This window comes from Heterodontus francisci, chromosome 18 (genome assembly GCF_036365525.1).
Source record: "Heterodontus francisci isolate sHetFra1 chromosome 18, sHetFra1.hap1, whole genome shotgun sequence".
In the NCBI taxonomy this organism is placed as follows: Eukaryota; Metazoa; Chordata; class Chondrichthyes; order Heterodontiformes; family Heterodontidae; genus Heterodontus; species Heterodontus francisci.
The window spans coordinates 56728600-56746270 of NC_090388.1; the positions used below are offsets into that span (position 1 = coordinate 56728600).

Genomic DNA, 17671 nt, shown 5'->3' on the forward strand with positions numbered 1-17671 from the left:
TAGACCAGGAATACAGTCAAGTACCTCCGCACAGTGGTAGATTGGCAACATGCATGTTTGGCACTCTCTTTTGCAGGTTTCATGATATCCACACATTGACCAGGCACTTCAATGCAGAAGGGTAAAATCAGAAAGATTGTTGTTGCAATACAAATTAAAGCACTAACGAAATTACCCTGCCACAAGAATAGGAACTGGATTCCACATATTAGAACCACTGTTGCACACCACCTTACCAATCAGTTTAAAATGGCATAAATGGAAAAATAGCTTCTCTCTTGATGAGCCTGTGAGAAAAATGGACTATATCTATCCTTGGATTGTTGGGGAGGGAAGAGGAGGAGTATCTGAAGAAACTAATTGTATGGACTCTCTATTTACACAGAAGTACGGATTACAGCACTGACCTGACTACCCTGCCAAAGGAACAGGAGTTGGATCCCACATACCGACGGAAACTTCGACAGAAGCAACTCCAACAACAGTTCAGAGAACAGATGGCAAAGAAAGTCAAGACACAGCCACAGAACACTGGTAGTTCCACTGAAATACAAGCAAGAAACCACCCAGGTACTTTAAATTCCACCTGTGCAAAAAGTACATCCATCGAAACTGTCAGAAGCTGCTTTTAGGTTTTTTAAATTTAAAAAAACTCAAAACTGTCCTGTGTATTAATGTCAAGTAACTACCTCAAATTTCAACTATACGTTCAAAATAAAGTAAATAACAAATCATTCTAATTTGAAACAGAAGTGTACCTGAAAAATTATTGTGAACGATTTTTAATCTGAGTTATAATCAATTAGGTGAAACAAATTTGATATTGTACCATTACCATATGATTTAACAATGTGAAATTATTTGCCCTGTAAGTAACACAGCAACTTAGATTTCTATAATGCTCATCGGATACAGAGTTATATATCAGAGCACTTTACGACGAAGTGGATAATTGGTGGAGGAGGAAGGAATATACCAAGATGGTCAAAGGGGGTTCTTGAGGTTCTTAATGGCAAGGTAGAAATGCAAGGTAGGAATTTGCAGTGAGCACCCATTGATGTTGGCGGAAGGGAATGGGGAAATTGAATTCAGTGAAGAGCATTTGTTAACTTGTGAGCTGGCAGCAGATAAAATGACCATGAAATCTGTTGGTTTGTTGTAAAAAACCAAATGGTTCATTGTCCTTCAGGGAAGGAAACTTGCCACTCTTACCTGATCTGACTAACATATGACTCAAATCCACACCATGTGGTTGGCTCTTCATGCTTCATGGGCAACAAAGCATTGCCCATGTTCCAAGAACAGTTATTTTTTTTTAAAAGCAACCTTAGTGACAGATCAGATATAGAGAAGGAAGCTGATCGTGGGGTTGAGCAGTACACTGAGGTTCTTTGTTAAACCTGAGGAGGGAGATGGAGTCCAGGCTGGAGACAAAGAGGTGTTTGTGGGACTTGAAGGTGGTGGTTTCGACTTTGCCTGCATTATGACCGAAGAAATTTTGGCTCATCCAGGTATTTTATAGTCAATTGGGTTGCAACATAGTTGGGTCAGTTAGGGAGCTGTTAAATGGAGTTGGGTGTCGTCAGCATAAATGTGAAAGCTGACATCATACTTCTGGATACCATCACCAAGGGGTAGCGCATAAATGAAGAGACTACAACATTAGGGTGCTTAAAGTTGACTGCAGGGGAGAAGAATTCATTTGACAGATTGTAGTGTCTATTGCAACAGGTATGAGTGAAATCAGGAGAGAGCTCTGTCACTTAGCTGAATGGTGCAGAAGAGATGTTCATGAAGGATGGAGTGCTTGATAGTGATAAAGCAGTAAATAAGGTGCAGAGAGAAGAAGAAACAGTGATCTATATTCACAGGCACAAGATAGCAATGACTGACAAGTTCTGTTTCAGTGTTGAATGAGTTGGAAGTCTGATTGGAGGGCTCTGGACAGAGAATGAGCACTGCAATGAAATGTTCCAGAATTTTCTACCAAACATAAAATGATGATGTTGACCAGGGGTTGTCTTGTCATATATATATATATATATATATATATATATATAAATGGGATGTATGATTTTTAAAAAATCATTAGCAAAGGTCAAATGAGAGAGAATCATAACCTGTACAAAAGCATAATTTACTTAGTGGGCATGAGATCATTTGAGATTTCTTGATATTCTCCATAGTTTAGAATTAATGGGAGTGACATGCTTGTAAGTAGCATTAATTTTAAGATTAACAATCAACTCTGGTTTTACTGTATATTAGATTAATCTACCTACCCTACCCTCCTTGACCCCCTCCAAATATCAGCTATATAAAATAGAAAAAAAACTCTTCCTTGATCTTGGAAATCCTGGCTGCACATTAAATCTATGCAGTCAGGCTTTAAAGTTTATGTTTTCATATATGTTGCATTCAAAAGCCTTATTTACAACATTTTTTAAAAGTTTAAAAAAATTGTGTTTCTACAATGCAAGCAATATTTCATTGTTTAATGTATTTTGTTACCATTTCTCCTCTTTCCTTTCTCTCCCCTCTTCCCCCCACCCCCAGCCCAAGTACAGTACATCTTAGGGAGAGCATGATGTACGAGCCTACAAACCTCTAGACACCATCTGCATCACTGCCTGAGATGCAAGCTTTGCAAAGCAATTAGCATTGTACCTGATCTATGAAGACCAAGGGCCTGTGATTTGAGCTTTACTTTCATGAGGTTATGGGGTTGCTCAGAATCCAGGATTCTTTAAAGGATTACTGAAAAAATCAAGTTCCTTTATTGCATAGGATGCCAAACTTTTGTCAGATTTTTAGGATCACTCTTGCAATTATGTCCCATTAATATAGCAAACCGGTGGGCTTGCCCACAACAAGCCTCTACAATGATGGAATCCTTGAATTATTTCTATATTTAAACTGAAGACCAGTAAAAATATGTACAAAATTTTATAGTGCAGGATTTTCCAATGGTGGTTCTTTGGAGATGAGGAATTAACTGTGTGGGGAATCACTACCATGAATTATTTTCCCACATTCTATGATTTCCTCTATTTGTGTCCCTCTAATGCTTCTCTGAAAATAACATTTGTCTTTTAATGTTTTTATTTACTTGCACATACTGATTTAACTTAAATTGCTTTTCCCCTACTTATGCTGGCAGCTGGGAAGTCTAAATCAACACCACAGGTTAATCACAGCACACCAGTCAGCTCTGAGGTATACATTGCTGAAGACAAGTTCCTGGCTGGTAGGTTTTGATTCAATGCTTTTCATCAGTACAGTGGCCTTTTCCTTTTATTGAGAAAAATTAAAGGGAAACATAATTTTTAAGAGGTATTTCTATTCAGAAGCCTTAAACTATAAAGGTATGTCTGCTCTGAGAAATCAAAGGCTAACCATTTGTCAGAAGCCAGTTGGAGACTTCCCATGTCAGGTGTCCATGGCCAATCTTCTGCCTCAACTCCGCTTTCACGCCTGCTCCCCATATCTCTTGATTCACAGAGAGATCAAAAATCTGTCTATCTCGGCCTTGAATATATTCAGCAATGGAGTGTCCACAACCTTCTGAGGTAGAGTTCCAGGATTCACAACCCTCAGCATGAAGAAATCTTTCCTCATCTAGGTCCTAAATGATCGATCCCTTACCCTGAGTCTGTCCCCGTGTTCTAGATTCCCCAGCCAGGGGAAACAACCTCTCAGTGTCGACCCTGTCAACCCCTTGAGAATCTTGTATATTTCAATATCACCTCTCGTTCTTCTAAATTATAAAGAGTATAGGCACAATTTACTGAGCCTTTCATCATAGGACAACCCTCTCATCCCAGGAATCAATCTAGTGAACCTTGCCTGTACTGCCACCAAGGCAAGTATATCCTTCCTTAAATATGGAGACCAAAACTCTGCACAACATTCTGAGTGTGATGTCATCAAAGCCCTGTACAATTGTAGCAAGACTTCCTTAATCTTGGAACTCCAGTCCCCTTGCAATAAAGGCCTACATAAAATTTGCCTTCCAAATTGTTTCTGGTAGCTCCATGCTAACTTTGTGTTCCTTGCACAAGGATGCCAAAGTCTTTCTCAGCATTAAGATTTACAAGTTTCACGCCTTTTAAAAAAAAAAAAATCCTTTTCTATTCTTGGTACCAAAGTGAATAACCTGATACTTCCCCACATTAGACTCCATCTGCCACCATGTTACCCACTCACTTAACCTGTCTATATCTCTTTGTCCTCCTCCCAGGATACATTTCCGCCTAGCTTTGTTTGTATCGCCAGCAAACTTGGATACATTACTCTCGGTCTCTTTGTCAAAATCATTAATTTAGACTGTAAATAGCTGAGGCCCTAGCACTGATCCTTGCGGCAATCTACTAGTCACAGCTGCTTACTTGAAAATGCCCTGTTTACCTCTACACTCTGCTTGCTGTCCATTATCCAATCCTCTATCCTTGCTAATATATTACCCCCAACTCCATGAGCCCTTATCTTGTGTATTAGCTTTTTATGTGGTGCCTTATCGAATGCCTTTTGGAAATCCAAACATGCTACATCTACTAAACTCTCCTTTATCTACCCTACTGGTTACATCCTCAAAAAAACTCTAATAAAATTTGTCAAACTGATTTCCCTTTCGTAAAACCATGTTGACTTTGTTGGATCAAACTACGATTTTTTTTTAAGTGCATTAAGACTTCCTTAATAGATTCCAACATTTTCCCAATGACTGATGTGAGACTAACTGGTCTGTAGTTCTCTGTTTTCTCTCTCCCTCCTTTCTTGAATAACGGTGTTATATTTGTTAACTTCCAATTCGCTGGCACTGTTCTAGAATTGAGGGAATTTTGGAAAATCACAACCAGTGCATCCACTATCTCTGCAACTACCACTTTTAGAACCCTTGGATGCAGGCCATCAGCTCCTGGGGATTTGTCAGCTTTTTAGTTCCTTAAGTTTGTTCAATACTTTTTCTCTGCTGGTAATTACTTTAAATTCCTCACTGTTCGCCCCTCCTTGGTTACCCTCTGTTTCTGGTATGTAATTTGTGTCTTCTATGTGAAAGACACTTGCACAATATTTGTTCAAGGTCTCTGCCATTTCCTTATTTCCTATGATAATTTCTCCTGTCTCTGCATCTAAGGGACCAATGTTTACAGCTACTTCTACTTTTTATATACTTGTAAAAGCTCTTTCATTCTATTTTTATATTCCTGCCTAGTTTACTCTCTTTTGTTCCTTTTTTAGCAACATTTTGGTCACCCTTTGCTGGTTTCTAAAAAAAAAAACTCCCAATCCTCAGGCTTACTACTATTTTTCATAAGCCTCTTTTAATCTAATACTATCCTTAATTTCCGTAGTAAACCACAGATGGATCTTTCTAGCTGAGTTTTTGTTTTTTTAATAGTGTCTTTTTATGAAAATTTTGAATAATTTCTTTAGACGTTTCTCACTGTTAATTTACTGACAGACCTTTCAGTCTAATTACCCAGACAACCTCAGCCAGCTCTCCCCTCACAGCTATGTAATTGGCTATGTTTAAGTTTAAAATTCTTGTTTGGGACTGGAGTATGTGGCTCTGAAACTTAATATGGAATTCATTTGTATCATCACTTTTTCCCAAGGGACCTTTTTACTATGAAATTACAAAGTAACCCTCTCTCATTACACAATGATAGATCTAAATTATATCTGTGGTGGAAGTCTAGTCAACCTTGCTCATCTTAAGCCCAAAGCCAGTCAGAAACAGAAGGCTGACCAGGAAAAGTTAATTGTATCCATGATCGAGAGAGTGGTATATTTTTATTATTATTCTTGTTGACAAGGAGGGTTCTGAAGTTAGTTCGTGAGAATTGATTGTAACTTGTTACTCGTTCTTCATGCGAGACATAAGATTTTTATTATACTAGCAGATCTCCCATGATGCCAAATCAAAGGATACACTGATCATAACTTGTATTTGTAAAGTGTCTTTAACGTAATATAGCGTCCCAAGGCACATCACAGGAGTATTATAGAACAAATTATGACACAGAAGGAACTATTCGGTCAGATGACCAAAAGCTTGGTCAAAGAGGTAGGTTTTAAGGAGTTTATTAAGGGAGGAAAGCGAGGCAGCGAAGTGTAGATAGTGTATTCAAGAGCTTGGGGCCGAGGCAACTGAAGGCGCAGCCACCAATGGTGGAGTGTTTAAAATCAGGGATGCTCGAAAGGCTAGAATTAGAGGAGCACAGATATCTTGGAGGGTTGTGGGGCAAGAGGAGATTAGCGGTAGGGAGGGGCGAGGCCATGGAGAGGTTTGGAAACAAGGATGAGAATTTTAAAATCAAGACATGGGAATGGGACTTAGTGTGAGTTAAGACACAGGCAGCAGAGTTTTGGATGACCTCAAATTTAGAGGGTAGAATGTGGGAGACCAGCCAGGAGTGTGTTGGAATCGTCAAACCTAGAGGAAACTATGGCATGAATGAGAGTTTCAGCAGCAAATGAGCTGAGACTTGGCCAAAGTCAGGCAGTGTTAGAGGTGGAAATAGGTGATCTTAGTGCTGACATAAGTATGAGGTTGGAAGCTCATCACAGGGTCAAATGTGACATCAAGGTTGTGAACAGACTGGCTTAATCTCAGACTGTTCCCTGGGAGAGGGATGGAGTCGGTAGCTAGGGAACAGTTTGGAACGGGACTGTAAACAATGACTTCAGTCTTCCCAATATTTAACTGAAGGAAATTTCTGCTCATCCAGTACTGGATGTTGGATAAACAATCTGGTAATTTAGCAACAGTGGAGGAGTCGAGAGAAGTGGTGGTGAGATAGCGTTGAGTGTCGTGAGCATATATGTGAAAACTAACGCTGTGCTTTCAGATGATCTCACCAAGGGGCAGCATGTAGATGAGAAATAGCAGGGGGCCAAGGATAGATCATTTGGGTACACTAGAGGTAACGGTGCAGGAGTAGGAGGAGAAGCCATTGCAAGTGATTCTGTAGCTACGATTAGATAGATAAGAATGGAATCAAGTGAGAGCACTCCCATCCAGCTCGACGACAGTGGAGAAACGTTGGAGGACGATGATGTGGTCATTCTTTTCAAAGGCTGCAGACAGGACGAAGAGGAAAAAATTTATCTTTTTCATAGTCGCTTGGGATGTCAGTTGTGACTTTGAGGAGTGTTTCGTTTTTGTAGTGGGGCAGAAACCTGATTGTTCCGGGAATGATGGTAATGGAATTGGAAGGCGACAGCACGTTCAAGGACTTTGGAAAGGAAAGGGAGGTGGGATGGTAGTTTGCAAAGGCAGCGATGTCCAGAGTTGGTTTTTTGAAGGGAGTGGTGATTGTGGCAGATTTAAAAGAAAGACGCAGCACCTGAAGAAATAACTGTTAACAATATCGACTAAAAAAGGAACCAGGATCAGCAGTTTCGTGGGAATAGGATCGAGGGACCAGGAGGTGGGTCTCATGAGATCAGAGAAAGTATGAGGGGCGATAGGAGAGAAACTAGAGAAAGATGTGAATTCAGGGCTAGGGCAAGGGCTGTATTATAGCAAGTTTAGCCAGGTAGGCTAGTGTAAGGGACCGATCTGGATTGGATGATGGGTATTAAGTTGTTAACCAAATCGGAACTCAGTGATGCCATTGATTCCCTAGCCAGCGGAAAAGCCCCTGGGAAGGACAGCATTACCCCTGAAATAATCAAGAGTGCCAAGCCTGCTATACTCTCAGCACTACATGAACTGCTATGCCTGTGCTGGGACGAGGGAGCAGTACCCCAGGACATGCGCGATGTCAACATCATCACCCTCTATAAAAACAAAGGTGACCGCGGTGACTGCAACAACTACCGTGGGGAAAGTCTTTGCTCGAGTCGCTCTGAACAGGCTCCAGAAGCTGGCCGAGCGCGTCTACCCTGAGGCACAGTGTGGCTTTCGTGCAGAGAGATCGACTATTGACATGCTGTTCTCCCTTCGTCAGATACAGGAGAAATGCCGTGAACAACAGATGCCCCTCTACATTGCTTTCATTGATCTCACCAAAGCCTTTGACCTCGTCAGCAGACGTGGTCTCTTCAGACTACTAGAAAAGATCGGATGTCCACCAAAGCTACTAAGTATCATCACCTCATTCCATGACAATATGAAAGGCACAATTCAACATGGTGGCTCCTCATCAGAGCCCTTTCCTATCCTGAGTGGTGTGAAACAGGGCTGTGTTCTCGCACCCACACTTTTTGGGATTTTCTTCTCCCTGCTGCTTTCACATGCGTTCAAATCCTCTGAAGAAGGAATTTTCCTCCACACAAGATCAGGGGGCAGGTTGTTCAACCTTGCCCGTCTAAGAGCGAAGTCCAAAGTACGGAAAGTCCTCATCAGAGAACTCCTCTTTGCTGACGATGCTGCTTTAACATCTCACACTGAAGAATGCCTGCAGAGTCTCATCGACAGGTTTGCGTCTGCCTGCAATGAATTTGGCCTAACCATCAGCCTCAAGAAAACGAACATCATGGGGCAGGATGTCAGAAATGCTCCATCCATCAATATTGGCGACCACGCTCTGGAAGTGGTTCAAGAGTTCACCTACCTAGGCTCAACTATCACCAGTAACCTGTCTCTAGATGCAGAAATCAACAAGCGCATGGGTAAGGCTTCCACTGCTATGTCCAGACTGGCCAAGAGAGTGTGGGAAAATGGCGCACTGACACGGAACACAAAAGTCCGAGTGTATCAGGCCTGTGTCCTCAGTACCTTGCTCTACGGCAGCGAGGCCTGGACAACGTATGCCAGCCAAGAGCGACGTCTCAATTCATTCCATCTTCGCTGCCTTCGGAGAATACTTGGCATCAGGTGGCAGGACTATATCTCCAACACAGAAGTCCTTGAAGCGGCCAACATCCCCAGCTTATACACACTACTGAGTCAGCGGCGCTTGAGATGGCTTGGCCATGTGAGCCGCATGGAAGATGGCAGGATCCCCAAAGACACATTGTACAGCGAGCTCGCCACTGGTATCAGACCCACCGGCCGTCCATGTCTCCGTTATAAAGACGTCTGCAAACGCGACATGAAATCGTGTGACATTGATCACAAGTCGTGGGAGTCAGTTGCCAGCATTCGCCAGAGCTGGCGGGCAGCCATAAAGACAGGGCTAAATTGTGGCGAGTCGAAGAGACTTAGTAGTTGGCAGGAAAAAAGACAGAGGCGCAAGGGGAGAGCCAACTGTGCAACAGCCCCAACAAACAAATTTCTCTGCAGCACCTGTGGAAGAGCCTGTCACTCCAGAATTGGCCTTTATAGCCACTCCAGGCGCTGCTTCACAAACCACTGACCACCTCCAGGCGCGTATCCATTGTCTCTCGAGATAAGGAGGCCCAAAAGAAAAAAAGAAGTTGTTAAATTCTAATTTTAATTTGTCATATATTTTGAAGAGCACGTGGTATTAACACTCTCAAACTGTTTAAATGAGTGAAGTTTCCAGCCGGTCACTGTAACAGCTACCAATGCAGTCAGCGACGGATGCTCCTTTTACCACCAATTTAATTGAAAATTTCGTTGTAAATGGTGCCAATAAGCTGAGTGCTTGATATATACAGTTGGCTGTCAGAGTAAACCAGCCAAATTTCTTTCAATGTTGGGTAAGTAATAAAAGCAGATCTCAAGCATTTGAAAGATGCTGTAGATTGTGTTTGTCAGAGGAAAATTTGATTGGGTCTGTGGGGAAAAAAAGAATCTTGAGATTTTAGCTAATTCAGTAACTGCTATTTGATCTTTCAGTATATTTTGCAACATCAGCTCAGTTGTCAAAGGGCATTGTGAAAACGGTATTGGTTACTGCACTCTCGTGTGGTGATTAGAGATGCACGTTAGATGCAGAGAGTCCAAGCTGAGAACTGTTTCCAGTTTTCTGTCACATATTACTGTATCTTAGTTGAGGCAGGGATTAACTACATCAAAGAAGGGGGCTTAGGCGAGGAGATGGTGGGAGAAAGTAAAATGTAACGAAGCAGATTTTTCATTGCATGAAGTGTTTTCTTTTTGTTCCTATGAACGTCAGTAATGATTTATGCTCCAGGAGGTGATGTAAAGTCAATTCCAGGGGGAAAAAGCAAGGTGTAACCTTTTTGTTTTGAACCAACAGATGATCCTGAACTCTGGGATATTCCTCTGGATGGTGGTGGTGTTGGGAGCAATTCAACTCCCCCTTACAAGGAACAAGCTCCATCTACACCTCCCACAGGCCAGCACCACATGATGACCAGGAGTATGACTCCACAGAAGATAAATTTTCTTAAACAACCATCTGTACAACAACCACACAATGCATACCAACACAGAGCAAGTAAGAATGGGTTAATTTCTGTGACATGGCACAGAGCCACTTGTAACTGTTGACCACAATTCTGCTTGCCTCAAAGTTGAAGCATCCGACTCAACCAAAGGTACTTGCATTAAAATAAATAGGTGGTTCAATATGCAGAAATCATCAAGGGAGGAAATTGCTGACAATGGGTAGCAAGGCTGCATCATGCTAAGGAACCAAAAGATCTGAGTGGCAGCAGCACGCCATGGAACCCGATGTCATGATTGCCAGGCCTGATCTTCCCAGTGGGGGGGGGGGGGGGGAGAGGGCGGGCCCTCCGCCGCTCTACGACAGGACCTGACTTTAAATGTTTAACTCAGATGTTTGCATGAATTAAAATCCATAGTGTTCCAGATCTTAGGGCGGCACAGTGACACGGTGGTTAGCACCGCAGCCTCACAGCTCCAGCGACCCGGGTTCAATTCTGGGTACTGCCTGTGCGGAGTTTGCAAGTTCTCCCTGTGAACCGCGTGGGTTTTCGCCGGGTGCTCCGGTTTCCTCCCACAGCCAAAGACTTGCAGATTGATAGGTAAATTGGCCATTATAAATTGCCCCTAGTATAGGTAGATGGTAGGGGAATATAGAGAAGGTGGGGATGTGGTAGGAATATGGGATTAGTGTAGGATTAGTATAAATGGGTGGTTGATGGTCGGCACAGACTCGGTGGGCCGAAGGGCCTGTTTCAGTGCTGTATCTCTAAATAAAAAAATAAATAAATAAATCTTCAGCGCGACCGGAACACACACGCCTTCACTTTCCCGTCCAGGGAAAGCTAGCGCCACCGAGGTTGGGAAGGGGGGGAACCCAACATTTGTCGATTAACTAATCGACAAATGCTGGGTTCCCCCCCTTCCCAACCTCGGGTGGGAGAAATGGGGTGATGTGTGCACTTTGTGAAGTTGAGGTGGGGAGAAGGTGTTAACGCTGCAATTTTAGTGTGGTAGGAGGGGTGCAAATATTTATTTTCGGTGTAGTGAGAGGGAGCAGTTCTGCATTCTCTACACGGGACTTGCAGCCCTTTAAAAATGGCACCTGCACAGAGACAGTTGACGTCGTTCATGTCGTCACCAAGGCTGCCCCCCTGCATATTCTAATGAGCCGTTGGGTTCAAGATTGCGGTGGTGTTGGCTGCCATTTTTTATGCCAGCCACCAGGAAAACAAAATCCAGCCCGGAGTGTGCAGCTCAAAGCTCATACATGAGGTAGAATGCCAAATAGTGTTGCAACCCAAAGTTTACTTGGTCATTCATTAATGCAAATTCTGTTTATCCAGCATTTTGCAAGTACAAATAGTCGATGCTAAGTTCTTTCTGGATTAGTATTGCAATCATGGTATTATAGAATGGTTACGGCACTATTCAGCCTGTTGTATCTGTGCCAGCTCACCAAGAGCAAATCACCTGGTCCCACTTCCCTGCCTTTTCCCTGTAGCCCTGCAATTTTTTTCTCTTCAGATAAGTATCCAGTTCTCTTTTGAAGGTCTCAATTGAATCTGCCTCCACTGCACTCTCAGGTAGTGTATTCAAATCCCAAACGCACACTCATTAAAAAAGCTTTTTCTCATGTCGTTGCTTTTTTTTTTGCCAATCATCTTAAATTGGTGTCATCTGGTTCTGGATCCTGCTGCCATTGGTAATGAATGGAATGGATGTCTTTTTTAAAAAAATTGACACCCATTTTAATTTTATTTTTGTCTCTATTTATGGTTTGCTTTCCATACAGTTTGCAAGTCAACATTCCCTAACTGAGTAGGTAGCATGCCCATGACCCTAATAATTTTTATATTCTTTACATTTTTTCCCAATAGTCATTTATTTATGGCACAGAAGGCCATCGAGTCCATGCTGGCTCTCCACAGAGCTATGCAGTCAGTCCCACTCCCCGGCTCGATCCCCATAGCCCAGCAAGTCTATTTCTGTCAGGTGGCCATCCAGCTTCATTGAGGGGTCATTGATCGTCTCTCCTTCCACCACCCTTGTGGGCAGCGAGTTCCAGGTCATTATCACCTGTGTATAAAAAAAAAAAGCGCTTCCTCAAATTCCCCCTGCATCTTTTGCCCAAAACTTTCAATCTGTGTCCCTAGTTGTTGTACCATTTGTTAATGGGAATAGTTTTTCCTTGTCTATCTTATGTAAACCTGTAATAATCTTGTACACTTCTATTAAATCTCCCCTCAATCTCCTTTATTCCAAGGTGAACAAACCCAGTTTTCCAAACTAAACTTGTAACTAAAATTCTCCATCTCTGGTAAATTACCATTCTGGTAAATCTCCTCTGCACCCTCTCAAGGGCCCTCACACCCTTCCTGAAGTGTGGTGACTGAAACTGGATGCAATACTCCAATTGGAGAAGTCCAAGACTTTGAGAATATTGTCTTTTTTTAATGTTATATTGATTGTGCCATTTAAGTGATACTTTAAAATTTAACATACTACATTGTTTCTTAACGGAAGTATTTTCTCCATGCTGTTTGAGGAGTGTGATTGAGCCCTAGTCCTAAAATAGAACTCTGAATCTAAATAAGTGATTGCAGTAATTAATTGTTAGCTAGAGTAAATTCAAAGTTCGTTTCAGTAAAATGGATCTGAAATGCAGCCTTTCTTTTTTCTTCCCAGTGGAGTCCAGTCCTTTCCGACTGGGGCAGTTTATGAAGAAACGGAGGTTGGAACCTGCCTGAAAGGATCAAATGTGCCAAACTAAATTGTCACTAAATATAGATACTTTTTAAAGATAAGCATCTTAAATGTGCTCTGTATGGCTATTGTTTTTGTGTTTGTGGAGAAATATCCAGTGTCACTCCAAAATTCAATTTTTTAAGGTAAACTGAACTTGTCATGCCTATACTTCTGATTTGTGTTGGTATGAGTTTTGCATACAGCTGTTCCTAAACACTGATATAATTTCATGGTCTATGTCATGCACTTATGGAAAAATGGCAAAAACTTTTGTACAAGAATGCTCTGGGCGCTAGGCATAAAATCCAAGTTGATACAACAAATTACTTATTTGGTAAAAGGGCAATGCCAACTTATTTTCCTTATTGAGAGGTGTTGATTTCTGAATTTCATAATCGGGTTTGTCAATATCCAGTAAGTTGATTTCAAATGTACATGTGTTATGGATACCATCTCCAGGAGGAATCTTTCATGCTGCCACAGTGATGAATAGACATCACTATGACAGATGACAAGTGCTGTAGTGACCTTCACTGAGTTAACTGGTTAGGCTGTACTGTGAGGTGCAAATTGACCATGTGTGTGGAAATGTTAATGGGAAATCATAGTTGTATTACTTCCATAGACATGATATTAAAGAGTATCTTAATAGATGGATACAAATTGTAAGTCTGCAAGCAATGTTGTAGAATGTGTCCCAACCAGATGTCTAAGGTCTATCTGAAGGTTTAAGGCTCATCATAACCTACTAGTGAATTTATCATGACTCCGTTCCACTGGTAGAAGTGCAGGGGATTACTTTATCAGGTACTGTGGCTGACACCATCCTAACGGTAATAATTTTGTATTACCAGTCCTTTTGTTTTTAGCTGTCATGGTCCCAGCAGCCAAAGATTGTTTTCCCATTATTGAAATAATCAGTCTGAGTAAGAATTGCTTGTGACATTGCTGGAACGTCTGATGTACTTCCTCACAAAAGTTTTGATATTTTCAATGCTGCTGCATGAAACTGAAAATTCATTTGCTTTATTTCTGGGCAAGTTAACAGTTACACAGAGAATTAATCTTAATCACCTAATCTTATTTAAAGTACAGTGATTTTCATATCTTCATTGTAAGGATCCTGAATCACATTTTCAGTTTCTCTTTCTACCCACCCCTACTTAATTTCATTTTGCTAATTGCCCTTAATTGTATTTTAAATTTACAAAATTTGCCTCCATTCTGGAATTTTTAAAATAAAAATACAGTAATGCTTTAATATGTTTTTTTAACCCATAGATTCAAACCTTTTTTTAAACTGATTTCTGCGGCAGGTTTGTTACCTTTGAGACTGTTTACTGAATTATGAAATGCCATCACAAAATATTATGGTTTGGTTTATAGAGGCAAATGGCCTGTTATCAATCAGTTGGAAATGTAGAATAGTCAATTCTGCACATATTTCCATAAACAGTGAGTAAATTGATTTTTTTTATTCTTTCATGGATGTGAATGTCTCTGGCGAGGCCAGTATTCGTTGCCCATCCCTATTTGTCCTTGAGAAGGTGGTAGTGGTGAGCCACATTCTTGAACTGGGGCAGTCCACGTAGGGTAGGAACACCTACAGTGCTACGAGGAAGGGAGTTCCATATTTTTGACGCAGCGACATAATTCCAAGTCAGGATGGTGCGTAGCTTGCAGTGTTCCCATGCATCTGCTGCCCTAGTTCTTCTAAGTGGTAGAGATTGGGGGTTTGGAAGGCACTGTCAAAGGAGGCTTTGTGAGTTGCTGTAGTTTGTCTTATAGATGGTATGCACTGGTGATGGAGGGCGGTGAATGTTTAATGTGGTGGATGAGCTGCTGATCAAGGGAGCTGATTTGTCCTGGATGGTGTAAAGCTTCTTGAGTGGAGCCGCACTCATCCAGGCAAATGGAGAGTATTTCATCACACTCCTGACGTGCCTTGTCGATGGTGGTCAGGCTTTGGGGAGTCAGGAGGTGAATTACTTGCCAGAGAATTCCCAGCCTCTGACCTGCTCTTGCAGCCACAGTATTAATATGGCTGGTCCAGTTAAATTTCTGGTCAGTGGTTACACCCAAGATGATGGGGGATTCAGCAATGATAATGCCCTTGAACTTCAAAGGGAGATGGTTAGATTCTCTCTTGTTGGAGATGGTTATTGCCTGCCACTTGTGTGACATGACTGTGGCACGAATGTTACTTGCCACTTCTCAGCCCACGCCTCAATGTTGCTGCATAAGAGCACAGACTGCTTCAATATCTGCGGAGTGGCGAATGTTACTGAACACTCTGCAATCATCAGCAAACATCCCCACTTCTGACATTATCATGGAGGGAAAGTTATTGATGAAACAGCTGAAGATGTTTGGGCCAGGGATATTACCCTAAGGAATTCCTGCAAGGATGTCCTGGGGCTGAGATGATTGGCCTTCATGTTCCCATAACCACAACCGTCTTCCTTTGTGCTAGGTATGAATCCAAGTTTTTCCCCTGATTTCCTTTGATTTCAATTTTGCTATGGCCCATTGATGCCGCACTTGGTGAAATGCTGCCGTGATGTCCAGGGCGGTCACTCTCACCCCGCCTCTGGAGTTCAGCTGTTTTGTCCATGTTTGGACTAAGGCTCTAATGAGGTCTGGAGCTGTGGCCCTGGCAGAACCCAAAGTAAGTGCTGCTTGATAGCGCTGTCATTGACCATCATCAGCAAAGTGATGGAAGGTGAGAGTAGACTTAGGGGGTGGTAATTGGCTAGATTGGATTTGTCCATTTTTATGTGGACAGGACATATCTGGGCAATTTTTCACATTGTCGGGTAGATGTCAGTGTTGTAACTACTGGAATAGCTTGACTAGGGGCACGGCTAATTCTGGAGCACATGTCTTCGGTACTCTCTCTACACCTCCATTCCCCACCAGGATGGTTTGAGGGCTCTCTACTTTTTCCTTGAACAGAGGCCCAACCAGTTCCCATCCACCACCACCCTCCTGTGCCTGGCTGAACTTGTTCTCACATTAAACAACTTCTCCTTCAACTCCACTCACTTCCTTCAAGTAAAAGGTGTTGCTTTGGGTAGCTGCATGGGTCCTAGTTATGACTGTCTTTTTGTGGGATTTGTCGAACATTCCTTCCAGTCCTACTCGGGGGGGCCCCTTCCCCCAACACTCTTTCTGGTGCATTGGTGACTATATCAGTGCTGTTTCCTGCTCCCGCCCCGAACTGGAAAACTTTATCAACTTTGCTTCTAATTTCCACCCTCCTCTCGCCTTTATATGGTCCATCTCCAACACTTCCCTTCCCTTTCTCGACTTCTCTGTCTCCATCTCTGGGGATAGACTGTCTACTAATATTCATTATAAGCCCACCGGGTCCCACAGCTACCTCGACTACACTTCTTCACACCTTACCTCCTGTAAGGACTCCATTCCATTTTCCCAGTTTCTCCGTCTCCGACGCATCTGCTCTGTTGATGCAACCGTCCACAACAGCTCTTCTGATGTGTCTTCCTTTTTCCCCAACCGAGGATTCTGTCCAACCGCTCCCCCCCACCCCCCACACTGTGGTTGACAGAGCCCTCAACAGTGTCCGGCCAAATTACCACACCTCTGCCCCCACTCCTTCCCCTCCCTCCCAGAACCGTGACAGAGTTCCCCTTGTCCTCACTCCATCCCACCAGCCTCCACATCCAAATGATCATCCTCTGCCATTTCTGCCACGCCCAGTGTGATGCCACTACCAAACACATCTTCCTCTCCCCTTTACTGTCAGCATTCTGAAGGGATTGTTCCCTCCACGACACCCTGGTCCACTCCTCCATTACCCGTGACACCTCATCCCCTTCCCATGCAATCACAGGAGATGTAACACCTGCCCTTTTACCTCTTCTCTCCTCACTATCCAAGGTCCCAAACACTCCTTTTAGGTCAAGCAATGGTTTACTTGTACTTCTTTCAGTTTAGTATACTGTATTCGCTGCTCACAATGCGGTCTCCTCTACCTTGGGGAGACCAAACGCAGATTAGGCTACTGCTTTGCGGAACACCTTCGATCAGTTCGAAAACATGACCCCGAGCTTCCTCTCGCTTGCCATTTCAACACACTCCCTTGCTCTCATGCCCACATCTCTGTCCTGGGCTTGCTGCAGTGTTCCAGTGAACATCAACGCAAGCTCAAGGAACAGCATCTGATTTACCGATTAGGCACTCTACAGCCTACTGGACTGAACATTGAGTTTAATAATTTCAGAGCATGACTGGCCCCCCCTATTTAATTTTTATTTTTCATTTTTTCCTTTTTATTTTAATTTTATTTTAGTTTGTTTCTTCATTTTTTTACCATGTGCCTGCCCACTTATTTTTTCATGTTTGTGCTTTTAGCCAGGGCTGTTCATTATTCGTCATTTAACACCCTCTCTGCACTAACGCTTTGTCTTTCAGCACACCATTAACACACACTTTGTCTTTGCTCCATGACCACCTGGCCAATTATTCTCTGTGACCCTCTGTCCTATCAACACCTTCCCTTGTGATATCTTTTGCCTCACCCCCGCTTTATTTGCTTAAAACTTATTACATTTCTAACCTTTGCCAGTTCTGATGAAAGGTCACTGACCTGAAACGTTAACTCTGTTTCTCTCTCCACAGATGCTGCCAGAC

The 17671-nt window shown here is 42.6% G+C and overlaps 1 protein-coding gene across 3 annotated transcripts in view; it reads left to right on the forward strand.

The window, feature by feature from the left end:
* rad52 (RAD52 homolog, DNA repair protein) overlaps window positions 1–15563 on the forward strand; it is a 40093-nt gene extending 24530 nt beyond the window's left edge. For 2 of the 3 annotated variants that reach the window (XM_068050780.1, XM_068050778.1), the window contains 4 exons: window positions 386–570; window positions 3161–3247; window positions 10119–10319; window positions 12956–14283. In XM_068050780.1, coding sequence (XP_067906881.1) covers window positions 386–570; window positions 3161–3247; window positions 10119–10319; window positions 12956–13017 — 535 coding nt within the window. In that variant the 3' untranslated portion in view covers window positions 13018–14283. Of the gene's footprint in view, window positions 1–385; window positions 571–3160; window positions 3248–10118; window positions 10320–12955 lie in introns of all 3 variants that reach the window. The other variant, XM_068050779.1, reaches the window with a different exon arrangement.
* Window positions 15564–17671: the final 2108 nt, after the last annotated feature.